General features: G+C 40.1%; 1 protein-coding gene and 1 long non-coding RNA gene across 3 annotated transcripts in view; one reads left to right on the top strand and one right to left on the bottom strand.

Moving 5' to 3' along the window:
* Positions 1-22994, top strand: part of LOC135312549 (uncharacterized) — a 184111-nt gene that overhangs the window by 13924 nt on the left and 147193 nt on the right. The window lies entirely within an intron of this gene.
* EFEMP1 (EGF containing fibulin extracellular matrix protein 1) overlaps positions 10852-22994 on the bottom strand; it is a 49595-nt gene continuing 37452 nt past the window's right edge. For both annotated transcript variants that reach the window (XM_064446864.1, XM_064446865.1), the window contains exons 6-11: positions 20034-20153; positions 17523-17642; positions 15967-16086; positions 14365-14488; positions 14047-14242; positions 10852-12081 (exon numbers count right to left, since the gene is read on the bottom strand). In XM_064446864.1, the coding sequence (XP_064302934.1) occupies positions 11923-12081; positions 14047-14242; positions 14365-14488; positions 15967-16086; positions 17523-17642; positions 20034-20153 (839 nt within the window). In that variant the 3' untranslated portion in view covers positions 10852-11922. The remainder of the gene's footprint in view (positions 12082-14046; positions 14243-14364; positions 14489-15966; positions 16087-17522; positions 17643-20033; positions 20154-22994) is intronic.

The raw sequence follows: 22994 nt of genomic DNA, 5'->3' as shown, positions 1-22994 counted from the left end.
GTATTGTCTGAGATAAGTGGAGTGAAACCTGCCCTAAATAATACTGCGGAGGAAAGCTTCAGCTGTGATTTGTTATGAGCTTTGCCATATAGCATCCTTAAACTCAGTTATCACAATGAAGTTTGCTTTAGATTTTTGTGCTTTTATTGGGTATTTTATTCAGCTGATTTACTTAAGTGGAGTTCCTGAGTATGGAGTTTTAATGTTCCTGTTTTTGCCAACCTTCTAAAAATCTTCAGCAGGTGTCTTGATTTCTGAGAGCTTCGTAAATGCAAAGAGAAGCACTTTCTTATTTCATGATAAAGACACTGGAGATAGTGAGTATACTGATCTGTATAGTTATAGTCGGGGTTGACAGGCAAATGTTTTGCAAACTATTCCTCACCAGTTGCTGTAAAGCCAGTGCTCTGCCTTGCTGGTCCACACACCTGATCAAAGATTCTTTTCATGGAGGAACTGATTACAGTTGCAAAAATTTATTGTAAATTTTTTCTTGAAAATATATTCTTCCCACCAATCCAGTGCTGATTCAGTTATAAATGTTTTTGCATTTAGAGGAAAACTTTCTGTGTTATGGGTAGACAGCAGCCTTTCTCGCGGATCCCAGACCTGGTCTGATACATAGATTTTTGCCTATACAATCCGTTTGTATAACTGTTGCCAACTTGATGATTTCTGGTCTCCAATCTTTATTGTCCCTGGATCATGGCAAACAGATGGTGTTCAAGTTTTATTTGAATCTCTGACTACATTGGAAATGAGGCAAAATGAATGCAGCCATCACTAATAAGAATAATGCCAAATCCTCGGGAAGTTTCTTTCCTCCCCTGCTTTTCCATAGTCTTGTTTATAACTTCCTTTGTTAAACAATTCTGTTTCATCTGGATGGTTTAACCAATGGCTTTGGAGATGCACCTGCAAAATTTTTTTGTTTTGAGGTGAATCACAATGATCGTGGTTGCTCTGCACACCAGTGTCCTTTTAGATCTATCCATCTTGTTGGTGAACACAGAAGTGTACAGAAATTGGATTTAATGCAGAAAAACACATCTCCATAAAATAAAAGTTACTGTTCTGGCTAGGTAAATTCAGCATTTTAATTTTATTTATAATTTGAGTCCAACCAGTTGTGTACTCGTAACTGTGTTCCTCACAGTAGTAACCAGCAACAACCGCAGGCATTGAGCTTTATATTTAATCTAATTTTTTGAAAAAATGTGTAGCAATTAATGCTAATAGCCAGCTGATACTTGCATAGCATCCAAGTTCAACTGTACAATTGCCTTTCACAGAGCAGACTTGCAAACAAGATCTGGCACCCAAACAGGCCTGTGCTAGACTGAAATTATTCATGTGTAGTTGGATAAGTAAACAAATAAGGAATTTGGAGACTTTCTAGATTTTTTTTTTTTTTTAAATTTGGTATCTGCCTTTCTAAGTTGGGGCTGCCCAGGATGGTCTTGAAACTAAGCTTTTGGGCTTAAAAACTCATTTATTTGTTTCTAGAATATGTTACTGGTACTTGTGATAAACTAATAGGATTTAACAAACCCGGAACAGTCTCAGAAGGGGAAGCTATTATTCAGTATGATGGACGTATCTAAGCAAATAGGTCCTATGCACTTTGCTATCGGGTTGATGCCCCTGCAGAGTTGAGCTACATGGCACTGATGGCTCAGTTCTGCTCTTCAGCGAAATGTTAGTTCCTTGAATTATCCTTTTGATGTTTCAAAGTCCCAGAAAAGGTGTGTGAGCACTTAATGGGAATGCATGCCTCTGCAAGGGTGACACGAGGTGAAAAGGGGAAGTGGCAGTACATGGGCTGTGCCGGCTCCTGAGCTGCAGAGCATAGAAAATGCTCAAAATATCAGATGTGTAAGTTGAAATTGCCTCAAGGCAGCTTAATCTTATATGGGAGGAATTGGCATAGTGCATAAACCAAGCAGAAATGGGCCTTGGCAGCAGTGGAGGAGCAGCAGCTCTCTGGGACAAGTTGTTCTGAACAGTTTATCGCTCGTGTGAGCTCACGCTTGCTGCATTGCTGACCTGGGGAATGTGTCTCCTGGTTTGATCTCAGCCTGATATCGCCCTCGGCGGAGTAATCCTGCGCTTTGTTCGAAACTGAGCCAGCCTTTCAGGGAAATCCTCGATGGCTGCTTTCTGCCTGGGCTTTGCGGTGGCAGGGAAGGCTGTGGCACCATCCCCAGGGTGATGGAGGCAGGCAGCAGAAGCAGTTTTGGAGCTGGAAGGGGGAATAAAACAGTGTATAATAATGTTTTCTCAAAAATAGGTAATATTCTGCCTTTTTTCTCTTTCCCCCCTTCCAGTCGGGATGGGGCGGGCAGGTTTTGCAGTGGTCTGTGCATCCCAATGTTCAAATCAAGTTGGGCGGTTTGGTGCCTCAGGACTCATTTCTGCTTTGTGATTATTTCATGCTGGGACAGCGTGGTGGGGTTATGGGGGAGAATTAAAAGCTTTTTTTGTTGTTGCTCTGGATGGGTTTTGGCTCTGAGAAAACCTGTAGCTCTTGCAAAACGTTCAGCATCCCTGAACTTAAGCACTATCGTAACAACAGACCTCATTGGATTTTTGGCTTGAGGCTTGCATCCGGAAGTATTAAAACGTTTGTGTTAGACAGGAATGTTACCCTCGATATAAATTTCCATATAAAACCCTCTACTTGTCATTTCTCCATATATTCCCCCTGTTTGTCTTACCCTCATTTCTTTTTATTGCTCTTTCTGCTTGGCAAGCACCACCACGGTCCTAGCTGCTTGTCAGCCTTTGAGGGAGCTTCTGCAGGGCAATGAGGGTTTTGAAAATAAAAATAATTTTTTAGGCTTCCCGTGGGCTCTCTAGAGCTTTTTGCCCCCTTGCCTATGCCTGGTGAAGGAAATGTGTGAGCTGTGGGATGGGGCTTTGTGTTGGGGGGTGACATGAGGGGAACACCACAGATTTTACCCAGTGTCTGGGTGGCCACAGCTGTGGCTTTTTCCTCTGCAATGGGGCACCCTGTCCCTGCCTGGTTTCCTCTGCACTCTCCCAGTCCCTCTGCAGCGGGTGGGATGGCATTTACACCTTTAAAACCTCCTCAGATCTGTACTGGCGAAAGGCTGTGTGGTTGTTGGCTCCAGCCTCGGCGCTTCAGGGCATGATTTCAACCATGTCTATGGAGACCAATTTTCAACATCAAAACAAACCAGTGTAAGTAGAATTTATATTACCTTTTAAAAACACAAGTCAACAGAGCTGAGGACTCTGCTTCGAGGAAGCCTCTTGGGTTTGTTCAGGGAATTACTACAAATATTTTACATCCTTTTTGAGACTCCAGGCAACCTCAGGAAGCATCTGCTGAGGACAGCTGTTGAAATACCCCAGGTTGCATAGCCGATCAGGGGGATTTCTGGGCCTGTGGTGTGAGAAAGCACCCCCTTGTAACAAAAAATCTTACACTGCTTGAAAGCACTGTCTAATATTCAGAGCCAGGCTGATCTTTCTAAACATCTAGATAGTATTTTGCCCCGCTGAAGCACAGTGTTTTCAGCTTGGGTGGTGGTGGTCTAGAGCAATCGGAGCAAAAGCTTTGATCCCAAGTGAATGAGTGTCTGCAAATTTGGGTAAGCCCAAAGGTGAAGAAATAGTTTACTGACCAGAGATGGAATATATCCCTGCAGCAATGTCACAGCAGTGGAAGGGTTGAATTTAGGCAAGAAAAGGCCGCAGTGGAGGATGTATCGGGATGCTGCCATTGAAAAGGCGTGTTAAAGATGGGTGAGAGTGATCTGAGGGTTCTCCACCCCGCTCTGAGCACCTGGTGCTCAGACTGACTATCTTGGAAGCTTAGTAATAGATGCTTAAAACCAGAATCTGAAAACATTACAAATGTATTTTGTTGTTTTTCACAAGCCGGTTAGAGCTTATGCCACTTCCGACAGTATGGGGAAGAAAAAGACATACCAAGCTACTGGACTTAACATTTGAAAATAGCCTTGTTTAGGGTTTTTGGCCTAGGTACAAGCATCAAACTAAGTCAAGATGAATAATGACTCAACTGCTAACTTTATGATAGGAGAAGACAGTGCCAACAAGTTGCCAGCTTAGAGATGTGTTTTAATCATCCTGGTACTTTGTGGGCAGGTGGATTTGAGTGGGATGTTGGTATGGGTGGGATCCTTATTTCTTTACATATCAGCACTGCATGTATGTATCGTATGTCTGTAATGTGTATGTGTGCATGATCTTTCAGGAGCGCTTTATTTTCATCCTTGATTGCCCTGATGTGAAAATTATGCCTCTCTAGCTCTTCTTTACACTTGTGTGCAAACAGCCTTTGTGCAAAGTGCAAGTTTACTTCCTTACATATTCTTCACAAGAATGTCCCCTTTTAATGGCCTTTTAATTTCTGCCAATGCCAGAAATGGGGGGAAAAAACTCTTAAAATGGGCAAGGAACCATATTCCTGAAAAATGTTTACTTGTGATGGAACTGGACAGCTTTCAACCTGGTATGATGGAAATTGTAACAGCCAGCAATGTCTCTACTGTATAGCAGTGGGGGAGAGTGTTGTTGAAGGGGCAGCTTCCCGATAAAAGTGCGAAGCTGAACCAGAGCCAGTTTGCTTAGAGATGGAGAGGGCTCTCAAAATGTGATGCTCGTTCAAAGGTTTCACTGTGGTTTCAGTCTGATTTTTCACAGCACTAGTGGGGAAAATGATGCATGAGTCTGGCTTGCAGTAAGACGTAAGCTTATGTCAGCTTGATCTGCTCTGTGTTTGCAGAACACTGAAGAAACTGCAGCCTTTTGTGATCTCTTAGAAGAAACTACTACTTGATCATCCATGAAAATTTAGCCCTTTATTGGAGATGTTCACTGTATAGTTTAGGTCTTCCCTCTTCAGCATATGAGAGCAAAGGCAGAAATCTTTTGACCCCATTAAAGCTTCATGTTACTATTTTGATCCTTGTGATTTGGTTTTTAGTACAAAATCACCGGCCTCGCAGTGAGTGCTTGGCATGTTGCTTCATGTTTTCCACTGCCTACCTACCTTTGCCAGTTTTTAAAGCTCTCATGAAACAAAACAGCGCTACTAAATATTGAGGGGGATAGTCTTTAGACCAACCCTGGGTTACAAAATTGTCTGGAACCTGGTTCATTACAGGAAGAGAAAGCAGCAAACGCAAACATCAGCCTCAGGCTTTGAATCACTTCAAGGGTCAATCCATGTCTAATAATCGTGTCCAGAAACAGCTTTCCTAGAAACACAACTATTTGCAGTGATCTGTTTCCTGCTACCTTCCCCCAGGCAGCACCTTTAAACTGGGCAGAAGTTAAATTTTTCTCCCTTGAAGCTGACTTTATTTGCAAGTGTTTGATGCTCGTGGAGTTTGCTTTAACGCTTTTGTGGCCACTGCTGAGCTGGGCACAACAGCTGGTCACCAAATCTGGTGCCGGCAGTTCACCATGGACTGACTACAGCAACCACACAAAAAAAGCTACTAATGCAAATGATTGCCATAGCATCAAAGTGCTTTGTGCAGGCTATGTCCCTTTTTCCTTTTGGTGTGATTTTCAGTTTTTAGGCATTTGGCATCATAACAGACTGTGCTGATGGTAGAGCTTCTGGCAAGGGTGTGTAATGGCTTTGGAGCTGCTAATAACAAACTGCAAATGCTTCCCCTGCGCCCGCAGGTGCCAGAGGAAGAGCTCCTGTCCAGGACAGCCACGTATTTAATGGGTCTTGGGAGGCTTTTCTGTGAATTTGTGCAGTTTTTTTTCAGACTCATCTGAGCTTTAACATTCCCAACTGCATGCTGTAAGAAGGGGTTGAGGGGATGGGACTCAAACTGCATGCTGTGTTCAAGATGTAGTGGATTTTCACAACCGTGTAAATGCTCAGCTTCATTCCCTGCTCTGTCCCCAGTTATTCCTGGAGCCAGATTTGCTTTCTGGAGCTGTGGTTTCCTTTGAATGGCTTGTCATAACCTCCACACTATCCTCCTGATAGCTGGTGGTCAGTTCAGAGGCCTTTGCTGATCAAATAAAGCTGGGACAACTTCCCCCATGCACATCACTTTACATTTATCCCCTTTGGTTTTACTTGGCATTTTTGCTCAATATTCAGAGCACTGTAAAGGCCCTGTTTTTCAGAGGATGCTCATCTTTACCTGAACAACTGGATATCATTAGCAAAATTTCCTGTTCCCCCTCTTCTATCCACTTCTTACTTCAAGGCAGGTCCTTTGATACATTGCCCCTAAGAACAGCTCTGGCATGGTGGTATTGCCAAATTCCTCTTCCAGGAACATGGTAGACAGTTTCATTTCATTTTTCTGCCATGCTATTATCTCTTTTTTTTTTTCCTCATTCCCCTAATGTGTGGGTCATGCCTTGGCCCCATCAGCCTCCTGGGAGGTTGCTTTTGCTGTGATTGGAAGGGGCTTGATTTGCTGGTCCAGGCGTTTGCAAGTTGCTCCTTTGGCCTGCCTTGTTTGTTTTTACGTGTGACCTTCCAGATCTCAGGAACATTTCTATTTTCCTCATTCATATACAACCTCAGCTTCTCAGAGGATGACTTATTGATTTTAATAATGCCTTTTACCCTGCTGTTTTGGTATGTTGGCTTCCCCTCTGCAGCCCTTACTCCTAGCTTCCAAAATCTGTTTGTTTTCCTAGTTTCCATGCCGCCTGCAAGAATTTTGCTCTTTTGACTTCCCACTTGGGTGTTTGTTGTATATATTCTGTATAGGAAACATTCCTATATATTGCACATAGATATTCCAGAAACATTCAAAGTGCAAGAAGAAAATGTGACCCTCAAGAGGAGGTGGTCAAAGGTTCAGATGTTTCTGGAGTGGCATTGGCAGGGTTTAGACCTTGAGGTGTCTGTGTAACTTTAATGATTGTGATTTCAGAGTAAATATGTTACTTTTGTCAACCCAGCTGGCAGGCTGCTAAATTTGAAAGCCTTTCTGTATGCTTGTTTGGGTGTACAGATGGTGATAGTGCATGCCTGTGCATAGGGAGTTTTTGTAGACCAGAACTGCCGAGGCTTTAGGGGGTATCTTCTGAGGGGGGAGGAAAATGCATGTTTCATTAAAGCTATGCAATAAAGTGCACCAGAGTGTGTGTTTGCTGTGCAGGAGCTGGTGAAGTGCTTAGCTGAGAGCTGCATCTTTCTCTTTCAAAGGTCTGCTCTGAAGCATGGTACTGGGAATGCTTCTCCTGTTTGAATGAATATGTGCCATGTGGTTATGTAGAAATTACAAAAAATACTAAAATAAAAAAAAATATTAATTATCCAGACATATTTCTGGGAGAAAGCAGAGATACAGAGTGCTGATGTTTCTTCTGGGACTGTTGGGATTCTGGATCAGAAAGTGAAATAATTTCGCTCTCAAGCAAGAGCAGAAACAGCATGTGGACACAGTGTGACCATATTTTTTACAAACCAAACCTGGAGCTCACCTAAGTCCAATGTTTTGATCAGTAGGCAGTATTGCTGTAATTCTTGGCCATGTAGCCCCTAATCCAGTGTCAAGGTGGTTTCTGAGACACCAGAGGATAAATCAGAGGAAGCCTTTAATACTACTTTGTCATATTGTTGTGACACAATGCTTCTAGCTTTTTCTGCTGAGCAAATATACACAGTAAATGGTAGGTTTTAAGGAGTTAACTTTGAGATGGCTTTAAAAAAATTACTTGTTCAGTGTACATAATCTCTATCAATATAAAATTGGACTGTATTTTTTCCCATGCAAAAATGACAAAAGCTTTTGTACTGTCCTTCAAATTTGCTTTGGCAACTATAAGCCACCTTCATTTTATTAAACAGCTCTCTTTCCTCTTAATATATACAGAAATGTTTGCAGTATAAACATCTTAACTAGACATCTGTTTTTCCCCAGATATAAAACACAGTTAACTTTTTGCCTTGTTTCTGTTCACTGGGGCTGATAACTTTTTCTGCTGGCCAGATGAAATAAAATTGGTTTTTGCACCAGATGCAGCACAGTTCAGTTTTGCCTTACGCAGGTGTTCCCCCAGCTGGGAAGTGTGGAAACGTGCCATTTTGCTGAGATGATGGTGAGGTTTAGAAATGTGAGGGCGTTAAAAATAATTCTCCATGTTAACAGTGGGCTTTGTCCCTGGTGGGCTCCATATGCCGAACAGCTGACGGGGGCAGCAGCTGTTCTGTATTTTAATAGGAGAGTTATAAAGTTAGAAACATGGATGATCATTCAAAACATAAGCAACTCTTTGCAGTCATGGATACGGGATTCAACAATAAACTTGCATTTGTGAGCCTTCCAAACAAAATAATCCCATTGCACTCTGTTCAGGTGGTCTCGGGGAAGTGAATGAACTTGCATTTCTATTTCCCTAAGTTCTGTTTACTCAAAGTCCTATTTTTTTACTTTTTTCTCCCTGTTTTTTTTTTTATTATTATTTCTGAGAATATATTAAACTTTGCGTGTGATCCTGATTTAGATTTGTCTCCAACAGTGACAAAGATTTATATGAGAATCTTTCCTGGAGCGCGTTATTGATAATGGTCATGCCAGTAGGATACAGTGAAGGCTGAGCAAACACTTTGCTATTTTATAATTTCTTGGGATTTCAGTGTCCCTTTTAACCCAAGTGGTTATTCAAACTCTTGTTGCATGTTTGCTGCAGCTCCATATCCTTTGCAAGGAGCGTACAAAGTCCTACTTTCCTGGAGAATCAGATGAACCTGTGGGTTTCCCTCCTAACGGCACACAGGTTTTCTGGCACAGTGTGGCGCACAAAAGCTCTCCTTCTCCAGGCTCTGAACCATCTTCTCATTTTGATTATGGGCTTCTTTTGGACACTCTCACACTCAATCACATACCACACCCCTATCCAAAACAATACCAACCACCCCCTTCCAATTTCTGCACAGCCCTGCTGTAGTCCCTGGCTTGCTCTGCTTGCCTGCTCATGTTTGGGTTTGGAGGGGCCGCTGTTATTTCAGCTCCCTGCTTCCATAAAAGCACCATGATTACTCTCATGCGTGGAGAGTGGTGCCCACGCCCAGCGACTGTGTTTAGGTCTCAACCAACCCATAGTAATATTATGGCACGTGGCTGGATCTGTGCTCCTGAGCTGTGTGATAACCTCTGACTTGGCTAATTTGGGCTGTAAGTGGTCTTATATAGGTCTGAATATTGCAAACAGATGGGGAGCAGGATGGTTGGCAGGACAGTTTGTATGGAAATAAAATGGGTTAAGCCAAGTCTATGAGCACCGTGAGATGTGGAGGAATGAGTGGGCTGAATATGGCTTGGGCACATGTACGAGCTACAACTGCCTCTGCTGTTCATGACATTTGATAAGTATATAAATGTTATTTTTTTCTATAGACAATGATCAATTTTGGGTCATTGTCAGATAAGCAGATATTTAAAAGGAGGATTTAAAAGTGCTGGTGTTGAAAGTGGTGTAAATATTGGCAGAGTGTGAAGGTAAATTCCTGGGGCAGAGCTCTGTAGCTTGGGATGTCAGGGATGATTTGTGGCTGCTTAATTCACTGCAGGGACCAGTCTGGTGCCCTGCAAATCCCAGCACTGAAGGAGGAAAAGCCACTTCAGTCTCCTCTGGGCATCTGTCAAGAGGAAACTCCCCATTTTAAACCCAGAAACAACAACTAATTCAATTGTTTCTGGAACGGGCAATGCTGATTTAAACAGGTGGGAAGTTAAAAGTCAGTGTAAAAGAAGAGTGCTGATGCTAGGGGCAGAGGGGGATGGTTGAGGGCCAGCACGGCTTGTCTGTGAGGACAGACTACATAGAGAGTAAATGTTAGTTGACATTCCAAGCGTGGAGGTGAGCATGTGCTGCTTGCCACAAGAATTGCAGGGAGGAGGAGGAGGTCAGAGGCATTTCGCTCAATACATGTGTGGGATGAGGAACTGCCTTTCAAACAAAGCAGATTTATAGTGATGATGAATGGGGAGGAATCCCTCTGAGGAGAGGAAGGAGCTTCCCACCAGCCAAACTTTCTATATCAGAGTTTTCACCATGGAAAACAGCAATTAAATCTCTCTACAAAGCAACTGGGTTTGTACTGGTGAGCTCCTCTGCAGAGAGCGATGAAGGCTACCTGGGGTCTCACCCCATGGCTCTGGGGCCTCAGGCAAATAAAACATGACCCAGCACCAGCACTATTTTTTTGGCCTGTGCCACAACCATGTGCTCTGACCCTTTTGGCAGATGAAGTATTTGTTTAAAGCCACAAATAGCTTCCTGAAGGCATGATCATTGGATAATGGGGTCCTGCTCTGCAATTTGTCTGAGCGTGGGGGATGTGTCACCCTAAACCACAGCAGTTGTGGCCTGTTCAAAGTCATATTCTGGAGCCAATTTTTGCTGTCTTGCCATGCAGGACCTCCAGATGCCAAGTTCTCCAGCTGTGCTTGTTGCTTCTTTGGGCACATCCCCTGAAAGCAATCACTGAGGGTGATTGATGCACTCGATAAATATGAGTCTGTGGGTCTGCACCAGAGGAGGGATTTTTTTGATGTATGATGTATGCACTGTTCACAAATATTTTCTATAGAAAATGAATTTTAAGTAGAAAAGAGGCTCCTTCCTGTACATCAGCAACTAACTAGCAATGTATTTATGTTGGTATATTTTTTCTTTTTTAAATGTGAAGTAGCATGTTTGTCCTTCTAGAAAGGAATTGTGTTTTTAGTCTTCCACGAACTAATACTATATGAACTGAGATCTGGGTCATTCTGACTCTGTAGAACTCGATGGGGCTTTGCCGACTCCCACAGTCGCTGACGATTCAGCCCTCTAACGTGGCTAATAAACTAGCTCAAAAAAGACTAAATGGTAAGAGATCTTTATTAAAAATTTTGTACATCAAAGGATTAACTACTACATTTTAAACAAGAAACAAGATTTTACATATTACAAAAGATGTTATTAGTCCTTGAATTAGAAATAAATTTTATGAACACTGTACATGATACATCTGAGTTGTAAGAGCAGGAACAGGACCGAGTGCTGGATAATGATATAACTTAATAAGCAAATGCACTCAATTCTTAGTTTATAACATAGTATTTCTGGAAAAATAGCATGTTAGCTTCTGTCTGACAATGCTGTATCCCTCTAACCAGTAACTACCAACAGTGTTCTCAGGAGAAAGCACAGACACATGTGCCCTGCATGGTGATTTTTCCATTTGGAGTTTCTTTCATAGTTGGAGAAATTTTCTTCCTATGGTCTATTTTTCTTGGAGAGAGCAGAATGTCATTCCACGGTACGGTTAACACAAGCCATGTATAAAAACCCAATGCAAAACATTTCTCACAGTGTAACTTTACCTCCAAGCCCGATTAGAAAAACCAACTGATAGCACATAAATGTCTACAGAAATAGATTTTTATTGACTGTATCTTCTATTACGAAGTAGTTAAGCTAAAATATATTTCTTCTTTTTATCAGATAACCGTTACTTTGTGTATCATTCATACTATATAATTTTTTTGTTTTTGAGATTGTCAGTGTAGCTGCATTAGAATTTAAAATAAAAAAAAACACAGAAGATCACCTTTTAATTGCATGACCTATTTGGCTAGGAAGGGTGTGTGAAGTTTTACAGGATAGTATGAACATACAGTTCTCACACAAAAGCGTAGTATGTATCTAGTCCAAGAAAAGTAATAAAAAAAGATTTAAATCTTTATACAGAAAGTGACAATGCCCATGTTATACTATGGAACACATCTACTAATTTTGAATTACAGGTGTAATGTGTGGATTAAAGATATCAACTTACTAAACAAACCTTAAAAAAAAGAGAGCAAAATCTATAAATAAAATAGTAAGTGCTTTCTTTAAGATAATATTCTTTGGCTGCTTTAAGTGCCAGTGAAAGGTTATTGAAAACCACTAAAATGCATAAGGTCCCACTATTATTGTTAATCTTAACACCGAGCTTGTACGATAATTCAAACTGTTGACTGTTAGCATCTCCAGATCCACGATGTGTTCTCTTGGTCCTGATAGTGACTTCACCAGTACAAGCATTGCACTTACGGCGCTTGTTTGCTGAAAGAACAACAACAACAAAGTTTAATTCAGTCAAATTTAAAATTATTTCCTAGTTGCGTCAAGAGAATGCTTGTGTGTTACTACACCATAAAAATGCTCTCTCTTAGCACAGATACACAATGCGAGTATTCTTTTAACATTTTTTAAATGGTCACGACTAATCTCACACCTGGCTTTGCTGCAGGGAAAACTTTACCTGACCAGGGCTCAGAGGAATAAACGGCACTGCAAAATCTGTTCCTGGTATTGCTGACTCTTCTGAAGGATGTGAAGTGGTAATCTATCCCAGGATGGTCTTTGTTTTTATCCCCATCTATCAGCTTTTAAAATATATGGAGAAAAAGTAAAACAAGAGAGACCTAATGTCTTTAACAGTGACATAGCTTGTTCAGTGGAGGGAAACTGGAAGTCTATCTCATGGCTCATGCTCCAGATGAAGTTGTGCTCCCCTTGCAAACACTGGGAATGTCTGCAACTGGTGTGCCTGTTGACACCCCCATCTTGAACTGATCCTAAGCCATTCTCCCAGTCTGGGATCATGCTGCTGGGGAGTGCTGACTGGCCTTGTCTGTGGCATGCTGCTAGTTTGTTAAACAGCTTTATTTACAGATGATAATAAAAGGGTAAACTCCACCTCTCCCTTTACCTACTGCAAGTATTTTCTCACCGTGTCAAAGGAGTAGGGTATACAGATGAATCCAATCCATCTGCTCTATCTGAGACCCAGCTCAGACTTTCACTAAAGCAATAGGAATAGCTCCTAAGTAAGCCTTTTTTTACTGCAGTCCCTTGGCAGGAATAAACACATGCTTCCTTACTTAGGGCCTGCAATTCCTTGTTGGGTGGCAACAGAAGACTGGAACTGTTAGTCTAAAGAAAGTCAGTCTGGAGGCTAGTTTGGGGTCTAACCCAAACTACAGTTGGAGTGATTTTGTTCTTTTCAAAGGAAATAACTGTTTGTATTTTGGGGGTAGGTGTGGGGTTTTGATGTGTAATAAATTCAGGGAAAAGCACTAGATTATAGGTTATACCAGACCAAGCGAGATACAGATGAGTAGTTCCTTGTTCCTTGGGGAAACATGGTGCAAATAGGCAATGTGATATCTTGGGGCACTTTTTGGATGTATTGTCAAAACCCCCCCAATCTTCAAATTTGAAGAAAATAAACAAAAATTAAAACCTTCTAATTAATATATTTCTGAATTATTTTTGTACTCATTCTGTTTTACTGAGTGTAAAGCCACATGAAGCAAAAAGGATGTCTCGGGAATTTGTAAATATTACAACAATCCAAGAAAAATAAGATTTCATCAAAAATCTTAAAAAGCAGATGTTATAGACACTTTCGTTCATATGTATCTACTTGAATGCATTATACCAACAGGAAATACTGCTATTTCAAGTCATTTGGACTTTTGTGGTTTTCTGAAAGTTGCAGCACTTTGGGAAAATAAGGGTTTAAGTATGTCTCAACACAAAACCTTTGCAAGCTGGCCTGACCTTACTGCTCTAGAAATCAGTGCCCCCATCACAAGCTATTTGTTATTTCTTCACAAAAATGAGAAATTTAATAAAAGTAATTGTTCAAGGAATCTTTCTATAATCCTCTCCTATGGGGTGTTGGTACAGAGTGAAAAGCATAGCGGTATCTCATTGTGACACCCATGTCAGATACCAGGATTACTAAATAGTTATGATTTGCTACTAGGGTTGTATTCATTTGAAAGAAACAGTTTGTTTCTCAGTTTAGAGTTTTTAGGCAGAGAAGTAAAAGGCTTTTTAAAACTTGGAAACCAAGCACATTTAATAAGGAAGTATCAAAAGGTTGATAAACTTTAGGATGCTGTGATACTCTTATGGGAACATTTGATGGACTTGTCAAAATGGAAAGGCGTTATAACATGTTGGAAGCACCAGTGGTCTTTATACCCTGCTCAGGGTCCAGCTCCCACCAATACTCACTCTCAGGTAAAATTCTCCATTTTCGTTTCCAGACTTGATCCGGAATGTGTTAATAGTATTAGGGTAAATCGTGGTTGCCTGAATCTGGAAGATATCAGAGGGCACTGTTCGGTCTGAACGGATGCTCATGTATTTGTACACGACAGAGTAAGGCAGTTCTCGGCAAATGGCATTCGAAACAGGGCAGACACAGCGGCTGAAAAACAAAAATGGGTGAAACTATGATAGTTGTAAAGAAATCATACTTGTTTTTTGTTGTATTTGATCATGTTGCCTGTTGAGGATGATCCTAAAAAAAAGGGCTAATTTTTTTCTTACTTCTCAGATGTAAGGACATAGGGCTCTTGACAAGGATTTCTTGGGTAACAACGAAATCCTCCATGGTAATTCCAGCAGATTTCATCCTCTCTGCATTCATTTGTAGTCTCACACTCATTTATATCTAGGAGGAAGGAAAAGGGACTGTGTCAAAGCAGATGGAAATGAGTTTGCTAAAAAACCCAAACACAATGTCCTCAAAACAACAACAAAAAAAGCTCCCTGCTTGTCTGTTGCAACCCAACAGGTTTCCTTGTTTTTTACCTGCTCTTCTGGGGCCTGGCTATAAAGGAAATTTCTGTGCAGAAATGGAATTAATTTGTTTGACTGTTAATTAAGTTTGAATATTTTTTTAGTTGACTAAAGAGATGTATTAATCATATGTAATGCAACTGTAGAAATACTGTGAAGTTTCTAATTAGCAAAGTCCGATTTATACCGGAAGGCATCTTATAGACAAGAAAAAGGTTTTGGGGAAGGATTGTGACTTCCTGCCATTTGCAGGTTCTCATTTTTAACTGCCTAAGTTTCATGGTTTAACTAAAATGCTTAGTTAATGGCTACTTTTTAACTAAAATAGCTTTGAAAGGAATAATGAAAACTTGTTTGTGCAAAGTAGAGCTTCCTTTTCTTGCCTGGGAAAATAACCCTGGATGGAGGTGGGGACTGTCAGATTTGTGCTGTATTAATGCTTTATTTTCCTGTCAGTGCCCGAACCCCGCTACTATCTACCTATATGGTCTCCTCAATTTAACACAGTCACAGAAAGGGTTTATCCAAATGTAATCTCTCAGAAGGCACAAACAGATTTTTAGATGGTCAAACTAACTACCCCACAATGTTCAGTATCACTGCTGTTCTTAAGAAGGGAAAGAAATTAATCTGAATTTTATTAAAAATATTAACAAAAATGTTATTTCCTCATCTCTTCTGCTAGTGATTAGCACACCTATTTATTTCTAAACATAATAACTGTTAAATTGGTTTCTGGATTACATAAACAATGGTTCTTGTGCCTAATATGTTGTTCTGCAATATTCTCTAATAAAATGCAGAGATATTTAGCACCAGTGAGGAAAAAACCGCAAACTTCAAAACTCTGGCATTTGGTGGCACCTGACCAAAATATTTATTTTCTAAACACTAATTATCTAAGCTGCCCAAGTGCTGCATTTTTTTCTCCTGTTATCAGAGGAAAGACGTCTTTCATTTCTACTGTGGCTGGGCCTAGGAACCTCTGTAAAATGAAACATGATATAAAGCCATGTTTAGTGTCTGCAAAAAATGGCCTAATCTTTTTTCAGAGATGTTTATCTGTGAGCAGACTCACTACCTAGACATCTAAGACAAGTTTTACCTCAGGGTTGCAATGACTGAAATTTTGTCCTAGGAATATGAAGGACTTAGAGTTCGAGCTGAAGGATTCAAATACGAATTAAGATATGTAATTAATCATCAAATGCTTTATCAACATATCTTTTACTAACATAACGGTAATCCTGTCATGAAATATAAACACTTGGATAGCAAGTATTCTTAGCCTTGCCTGAAACACTGGTGTTAATAATGCAGTATTGAGACTACGAAGATGAGGACACTTACCTTGACATGTTCTGCCTCCAACTACCTGGTATCCTTCAGGGCAGACACATGAGAATTTTCCTGGTTCGTTGACACACTGATACTGACATATATAACTTGAGGTTCTGCATTCATCAGTGTCTGCAGAGAGCAAAAGAGCTTAAAGTTACTGGTTTTTAACATCTACCTTGTTACATAACTGAATATAATAGCCAAATGCCAGTCCTAACAGGAAAAAGAAGAATTCTGTCTAAAAAGAGTAAGTTGTCAAAAACCTGAAATGGACTGCTTAATGCCTCCAAGTAGCAAACAGAAGGGCTAGTTCTACTTGTGTTTTATCAATAATCTTCCAAAATGAGGATTTTGCGTTTGGGGAAGCAAAAGCTAGATTAGACTTCAGAACAGGTTTGGGAAAATAACTCTTGAAAGAATTTATATTTTTAGTCTTCCAAAATGTGGTTACTTTCACAAAAAACACAGATGTGAGGTTAGTAAGGTGAAAATACTGCCTTTATATTTGTGCCCTGCCCTAATCGAGTAGCATTTTGGGAAAGAGGGCAAGGCCTGTTTTTGTCATTAAATAATATTGAATGTTTACCACTCTCTTTTGCCTTTTTTTTTTTTTCCTTGTGTAACCATCAGTCCCTTGCTGGAGAAGCATAGTGTGAAACAGGATTTAACAGTATATGCCATTAATCAGAAATTAATTAAACCTATCAAAACTAGGGAATGTCTTGGAAAACAGCATAACTTCCTCCTACCACCTCTGAGGCTTGAGCTCAGTTCTTGTTTGGTCAGGGATGTCCTTGGAGGCTGCATACTTGCTGCTCCCTGTTCTGTTCACTTGCAAGTAGGATTAGTTTAAGAAGCTTGGAGAGGGAGCGTCTGTAATAGCTCTGCTGGCTTGTTTAGGAGGGCAGTGGTAAACCAAAAAGACCTCTCTGGTTCAAAGACTGGTAGAAAGGATATAGGCTTTAAGGGTGAGATCATCATGTGTCCAAAAGGAGATTAGAGGACCCCTGTGGAGACTCTGGCAGAGGAAATAAAGTGTTGATTGTATAATCATCAGGAGACATGCTGTTTGTATACACAGGCTTGAAAGCACCTCAAAAGCACAATTGTCGCTTACTTAGAATGAAAAATTTGAGGTTTTATTTTCAGAAGAGCCTAACAACACACAAAATTGTACTTGTTTTTGATTTGTATTCTTTTCTTATTCATTTAATGGTCATCAGCATTAGACCACACACAATTCAAGTGAGTTTGTGAAATAAGTCTTTAGAAGCCTTATTCCTCCCAGCTGTGATCTGAAATGTGGTAATGTCTGTCCTCTTTTGCACTTACTATTAAAAAGAGATACTCATACCTACACGTATCTGAATGCAGCTGCAGTTCCTGAGGTGTGTATTAGCAACCACATTTGCAACATAAAAACCCAGACATCTTTAAGGGCTTTGGCTACAAACTGCACCCACAGTGTGGCTGCACTTGATTTATATCCCTTAGTTCATAGAAAGACTTCTGGGAAATTTAAAAAAAAATAAAATCATTCTTCCAAGACAAAAAGAATTGCTTACCTTCACAGTTGATTCTGTCACTGCTTAACTCAAATCCTGGATTACACTGGCAGATGAAAGAACCCAGTATATTGTAACACTGTTGTGCACATGGGTTATTGGCATCACATTCATTTATGTCTGAAAGGAAAAAAATTATAGATCTTTATCTTGCGTAGCTGGTAATTAGGGTGATTAAGTGGATTAGTCCTTAGTCTGGGTGTATTGCCTAGCAGAAGCTCAGTCGACTGTATCAATATAGATCTGCAGTCACTGGAACCCTGCCAGATCTATGCTTTACATTCAATGTAGAAAAAGAGTATTTTTTCCAGGAATGAGAGTTATTCTAATGTGGGATGAATTCTTCCAAAAAATGTTTAGTGTGGCTATGAAACTCCACATTCCAGCATCTTTTTTTCAGGTATGAAATGCCAAGTCTCTATAAATAATTGATATAAGGAACACATACTGATAAGACCTCTCAGCATGCAGTGGTTAAGATTTATCTGAGCTATTTATTACTCTTAAAATTTGTTCTTTTGAATTCCATTACAATTATAACATGAGCGTTTGAGGCCAGTGGAGTTTTGCAATGCTCTAAGGCCTAGACCATATTGGGGGAAGGTATGTTTCTGTGCTAGATTTTTTCCATGATGTGCCCATCCTAAGAACATATATGAGAATACTGGTATGAGAAGAGAAGCAATTTTTAATGGGAAGTTTATATAACTGTAATAATTTCTGGAATTTATAACACTTGTTTTTCATAGGCTGTTGACTAACTGCTGCTCCTCTGTCATTCACTATGTGGATTTTAGTGTGTTTTCCCTTGTATTCCTCCCCTGCTTGTTTTCCATTCATATTTGTGTTTATCAGATACAACCAGTAGTAGCCACATTTGAAAAAAAAAAATCTTGCGTTCATGGCTTTTGTAAATGCTTATAAATGTCAGCAACACTCAATCGTTTACAGATACAACTAAAACTGACACAGGCAACTAAGGTTAGGAATTCACAAAAACTAAACCAATGAGGAGGATATCAACTCCCTATATAATGAACCTTCTAGTCCTGAAAATGAATGGTAATAGGGGAAAACTGGTTACAAAGGTTTTTTCTTCCTCCTTTTAGTTAATTTCTGGTAACAGTGCAAAGAATGTACATCATGCCAGTGCTACCAGAAGGAATAAATAAGCTAGCCAAAGCCACAATTCTGTTTTCTTTCCAATAAATATTGACTGACTTTCAATATATGTAAAAGTTGTAACACAAATGCAGGTGGTACGACTGTCAAGTAGCACTTCTGCCAGATGACTCTTGCAGATGTGGAAGTATGTCTTGATGCAGCAACCATTCATTTACAGATTTTCTTCTTAAGATTTACTTCACCTTTCCTGGTGGGAGTATGCCTTATTAGGCTGGCAGGCCAGCAAGTCAGAGTAGGGGTGTTTTGGTGAAGCACCTAGCTAACTTGGAGCTGTCATGGGTTTGTAGAGTGTAACTGGAAGAATACACCTTGCATCTGAGCTGTGGAGAGGATCAAATAATTAACAACTTGTCACATGGTTATGTTATGTCCATGTGCAATTTTATCTTACCATTTGCTGAAAAACAAGAAATTCTCTTCTCACTTCAGAGCTATGCAGTGTGCCAGGGTACATGGTAAGATAATGGCAATGCTTGAAAGTAATGGTAGAAGCTGGAAAACCCAGATTTATTTATATATATGTAAAATACAGAATATATATATATATTATAGCCATAATATATATCTGAACAGCTCCATCATCAATCTCTTGACTTTTTAAAATGACCATTCTCTCTGCACTTCAGCAGCCAGTTACCTTTTTATTATTACTCTAATTCTTCCGGAACAGAACTTATGACTTCAAACATAGCAGCAGTTTTGAAGTTTTACTGCAAGCCCTCCCTTAGTGCTTTACTTCTAAAGGGAGGATCACTTCTAAAGAGTCACTCTTCCTTAGTGACCCTCGCTTTCATTTTATCATTATTGTCTAGATACTCAAATGTGACATTTATAGATGCTTTCTTTCCCCACTATGTTTATCATGTGCTGAGGATAATTACACTTAACTGCAGAGGTGTAGTATTGCTTCCCCTGGTTTCCAGTTCCAGCCTTTGTGTTGCATGAACTGGGAATAATATTGTGAAAGACAATGATAATGCAAAGCAATCCACCAGAACCGAAAGAATAATTAAATCTAAGATTAAACAAGTAATAGAAGCCCCGAGGGTTCCAGTTGCCAAAGTAGATGCACCTCAGAAACCTGCTACCCCAACAAAATAACAGGTTTTCAGTAAGGCTCCAATTTTCTCTCTAACCCTTCTGTACTTCCTCGATCACTTGCAGGAGAGCCTCTCAATACACCAACTGGTGTGTCTTACTGGTTGGTATTTATTTCCTTTAAGTTGGGATGAACGTACTTATATTTCAACTGTGGCAAGTCCTGTGTCGGTACTTGTCTCTACACTGAGTGAACTCATGTGTAAGTACATGCAGAGAAGTACTTACCTACACAGGTGTGGTTGTTGGATGCTAACTGGAAACCAGCATTGCACTGGCAATAATAGGAACCGGGAGTGTTCACGCATCGATGGTGGCAATAGGGAGGCAGAGTGCACTCGTCGATGTCTGGGTTACCAAAAAAGAGAAATTAGTTCAAATGGAATCACTGCAGTATGCTGTTGATGTCTTGTGTCCAAAGAAACCGTAAAGTTAATTGCACTTGATTAAAAGCACGAAGAAAAACTTGTAAGAGTCTGGTACTGCTTCTGCAGATATTAATGGGAATACTATATACTTTTTCCAAGTAACTTTTGTAAAAAATCTGTTTTATGCTGATTGTCTTCCAGCCACTGAGATCAAGACACATTCCAACTTTATTTTTTATTCAGTTCCACAGTATTGCTTAGTCTTGTTTATTTTGTATATGTAAAACCCAGAAGGTTTTGTTCTGCTTTTCAACCAAGATTTCTCATGACCAGACATAATGCCAACCAACACGGTGAATGTGGCTTATAGCTCTTGCTTTTCCAAAACTTCACATGCGTCACTCTTAGCATGTACTAAATCTTTTCAACTCCATCAGGAAGAGTCCAAATTTTCTGTGCAAGTACAGGGGAATGTCGAGGACAGAAGATTAATGGGCCTGAAAAGGAAACAGGTGGTTGTGCTTCCGCAGAGATCCCCCAGAAACTGGCTTGCTCCCCCACGGGGCTGCCGTTGCTCCCATTCCCCTGCCTGCCTCTCCTGCATACCTTTCCATCTAGCAGCACTAGCACTTTCTGGCTGTGCTCTCTGGTGCCAAGGAAGGTGATCAGACTGGCTGAAGTTGGTGCTATCTCAGACAGTATTAATTTTCCCCAGACTCTCCTTGCAGATTACCCCTGGTTTTGAGGTGGAGCAGGCTGCCTTTCCAAGTTTCAGCGTTCCTAATATGCACTGGAGCAGGGTTTTCACCTGCAAACCACAAAAAATGTGCAACAGCCCATTCTTTTATCTCTCTGCATTTTAAAAGGTTTCCTTGCATTCTGGAGGAGATGCTGCCTTTGTTTTTGTCTGAAAAACATTTTTTTTTATTATGCCACAATACTCATCGTGCATATATGTGCAGCAGCCATCTTTAGTTGTGGCCTGCTTGAGCTTGGTGAAGAAATCCATGCCGTGTTCTGTACATGTACACAATGTGAGATTTCAAAGGCTCAACACTCAGACAAATAAGACCAGTTTTCACTGGAACAAAGAAAGGCACTTCCCATATCCATGCCAGATCTTGAGTTTCCTACCTCCAGCTGTTTCCACCATAGATGTGTTTAAAAAGAGGCCAAGACTTTTTTTTTATAATGAGGAAAGTGTTTGTTTTAATATCAAGTGAAAAAAAAAATCTTTAGAAGTTAACCCTTTCTTCGTAAAATTTGCAGTCACTGTTTGGGGCTAAGCTTAGCAGTGGAGTGTTTTGGATGGTTCTGAATGAAAAGGCTTATGCTGGAAAATTCCTGGCTCTCCGTAGAGTAGCGATTGTCGCTGTAACTCTTTTGTTGCAGAGAGAAATTTGGAAGTAGAAATGGAATAAATTAGGAGGCGCAGTAGACGTCTTCCATCCTTGACTCTTACAGGACTAAGCTCTTAAAAATTGTTGTTTAAAGATCTGATTATACAATATAGGCATATGAGCAATGCTTTGCTGCTTAGGATCTGCCTTCCACTATCTGGCTCTACTCAATGGGAGTTCTCCTTGCAGGATTAGGCACATCAGCTCCATGCAGATCTAAGGGCTAAGCATTATCTAATCAGTTCAGCCAAATCTGCTGTCTGAAGTAATGCTGGAAAACAATTCATTCTATCTGCAGTCCCATATTTCAGAAAAGACTAATTTTGCAATATGTGGACAAGCAAATAAAAAAAAAGTCAGAAATTATTAGTGAATTTAGAATAAAATCAATCAATTGCTAGAAATGAGTCCTTTTTTCCCTCTACCTTGAAGCCAAAATAGTCTGGAAAAATTTCTTTCAAATTTGAGAAACATTTCCTCCCATATGGAGAACCTCTATCAAGATCTGGCCCCAAGAACATTTTCTGGCTAAGTTGTTATAAAATCCCCAAAGACAGGCTTTATTCTGAAATGCTGACAGTACTAAGTGTAGGGATGTACTCATAATTTAGGTCAGTGTGTAATATGTAACACAGGTGTTATTCTTGGGTTTGACCTAAATAGGAGAAGGGAAATTTCACTTTCCAGGCATCTTCATGTATAGATTTAGATGCATAAATGTATTCACATGTAGATATAAGGGTGTATCACTGTGCTTCTTTTCTTTTGAGTGCTGTAGTACCATAGGTCTTGATGTTAAAAGTCCTGTTGCACAGCAGTAATATACTTTAACTGCTCTAAAAAATATAAAAAATATAGATAAACTGCAGATATTAAAAAAAAAATCAATGACGTGTCAAAACTATTCCTCTATCTACATTCCAAACTATTCATCCTCCTCTTGCACAGAGAACTGAGAAAAATCAGGCACACTTGTGTTTATATCAATTTCTCAGTTCAGAGCCTGATCCACATCTTTTGGGAAAGAGGTAAGAATTTTTGGGTTGATTTCTACAGCTGTTGGCTCAGAACCCTAAAAAGCAAGGCATGCCCAGCAATTTAAGTTAGTCTAGATGTGTACTGAAATTTCCCTAGTTTCCTTCCTGCAGCTCTTGTCAGACAGTGACTACCTATAGCCTTTGCAAGGCTTTTTGAAAGAGATGAAAAATAAAAAATTCTTGAACACTTTCAAATGCACAAAGTGCATTTGACACAAAGAAGAAGAAAACCTGAAGTTCTGTTATTCCTGTTCTGCTGAGGGGATGGGAGGGAAACCCCAACCCCCCAAAACCTGTTTTTCTCCTAGGCTGCATAAAACCAGTTTTGCATCTTATTCAAGACCACCTCTGCTCACCTCATGATGTCTATATTTGATTCTCTTA

Source organism: Phalacrocorax carbo, chromosome 3 (assembly GCF_963921805.1).
Source record: "Phalacrocorax carbo chromosome 3, bPhaCar2.1, whole genome shotgun sequence".
In the NCBI taxonomy this organism is placed as follows: Eukaryota; Metazoa; Chordata; class Aves; order Suliformes; family Phalacrocoracidae; genus Phalacrocorax; species Phalacrocorax carbo.
This window is presented reverse-complemented; position numbering and strand designations above follow the sequence as displayed.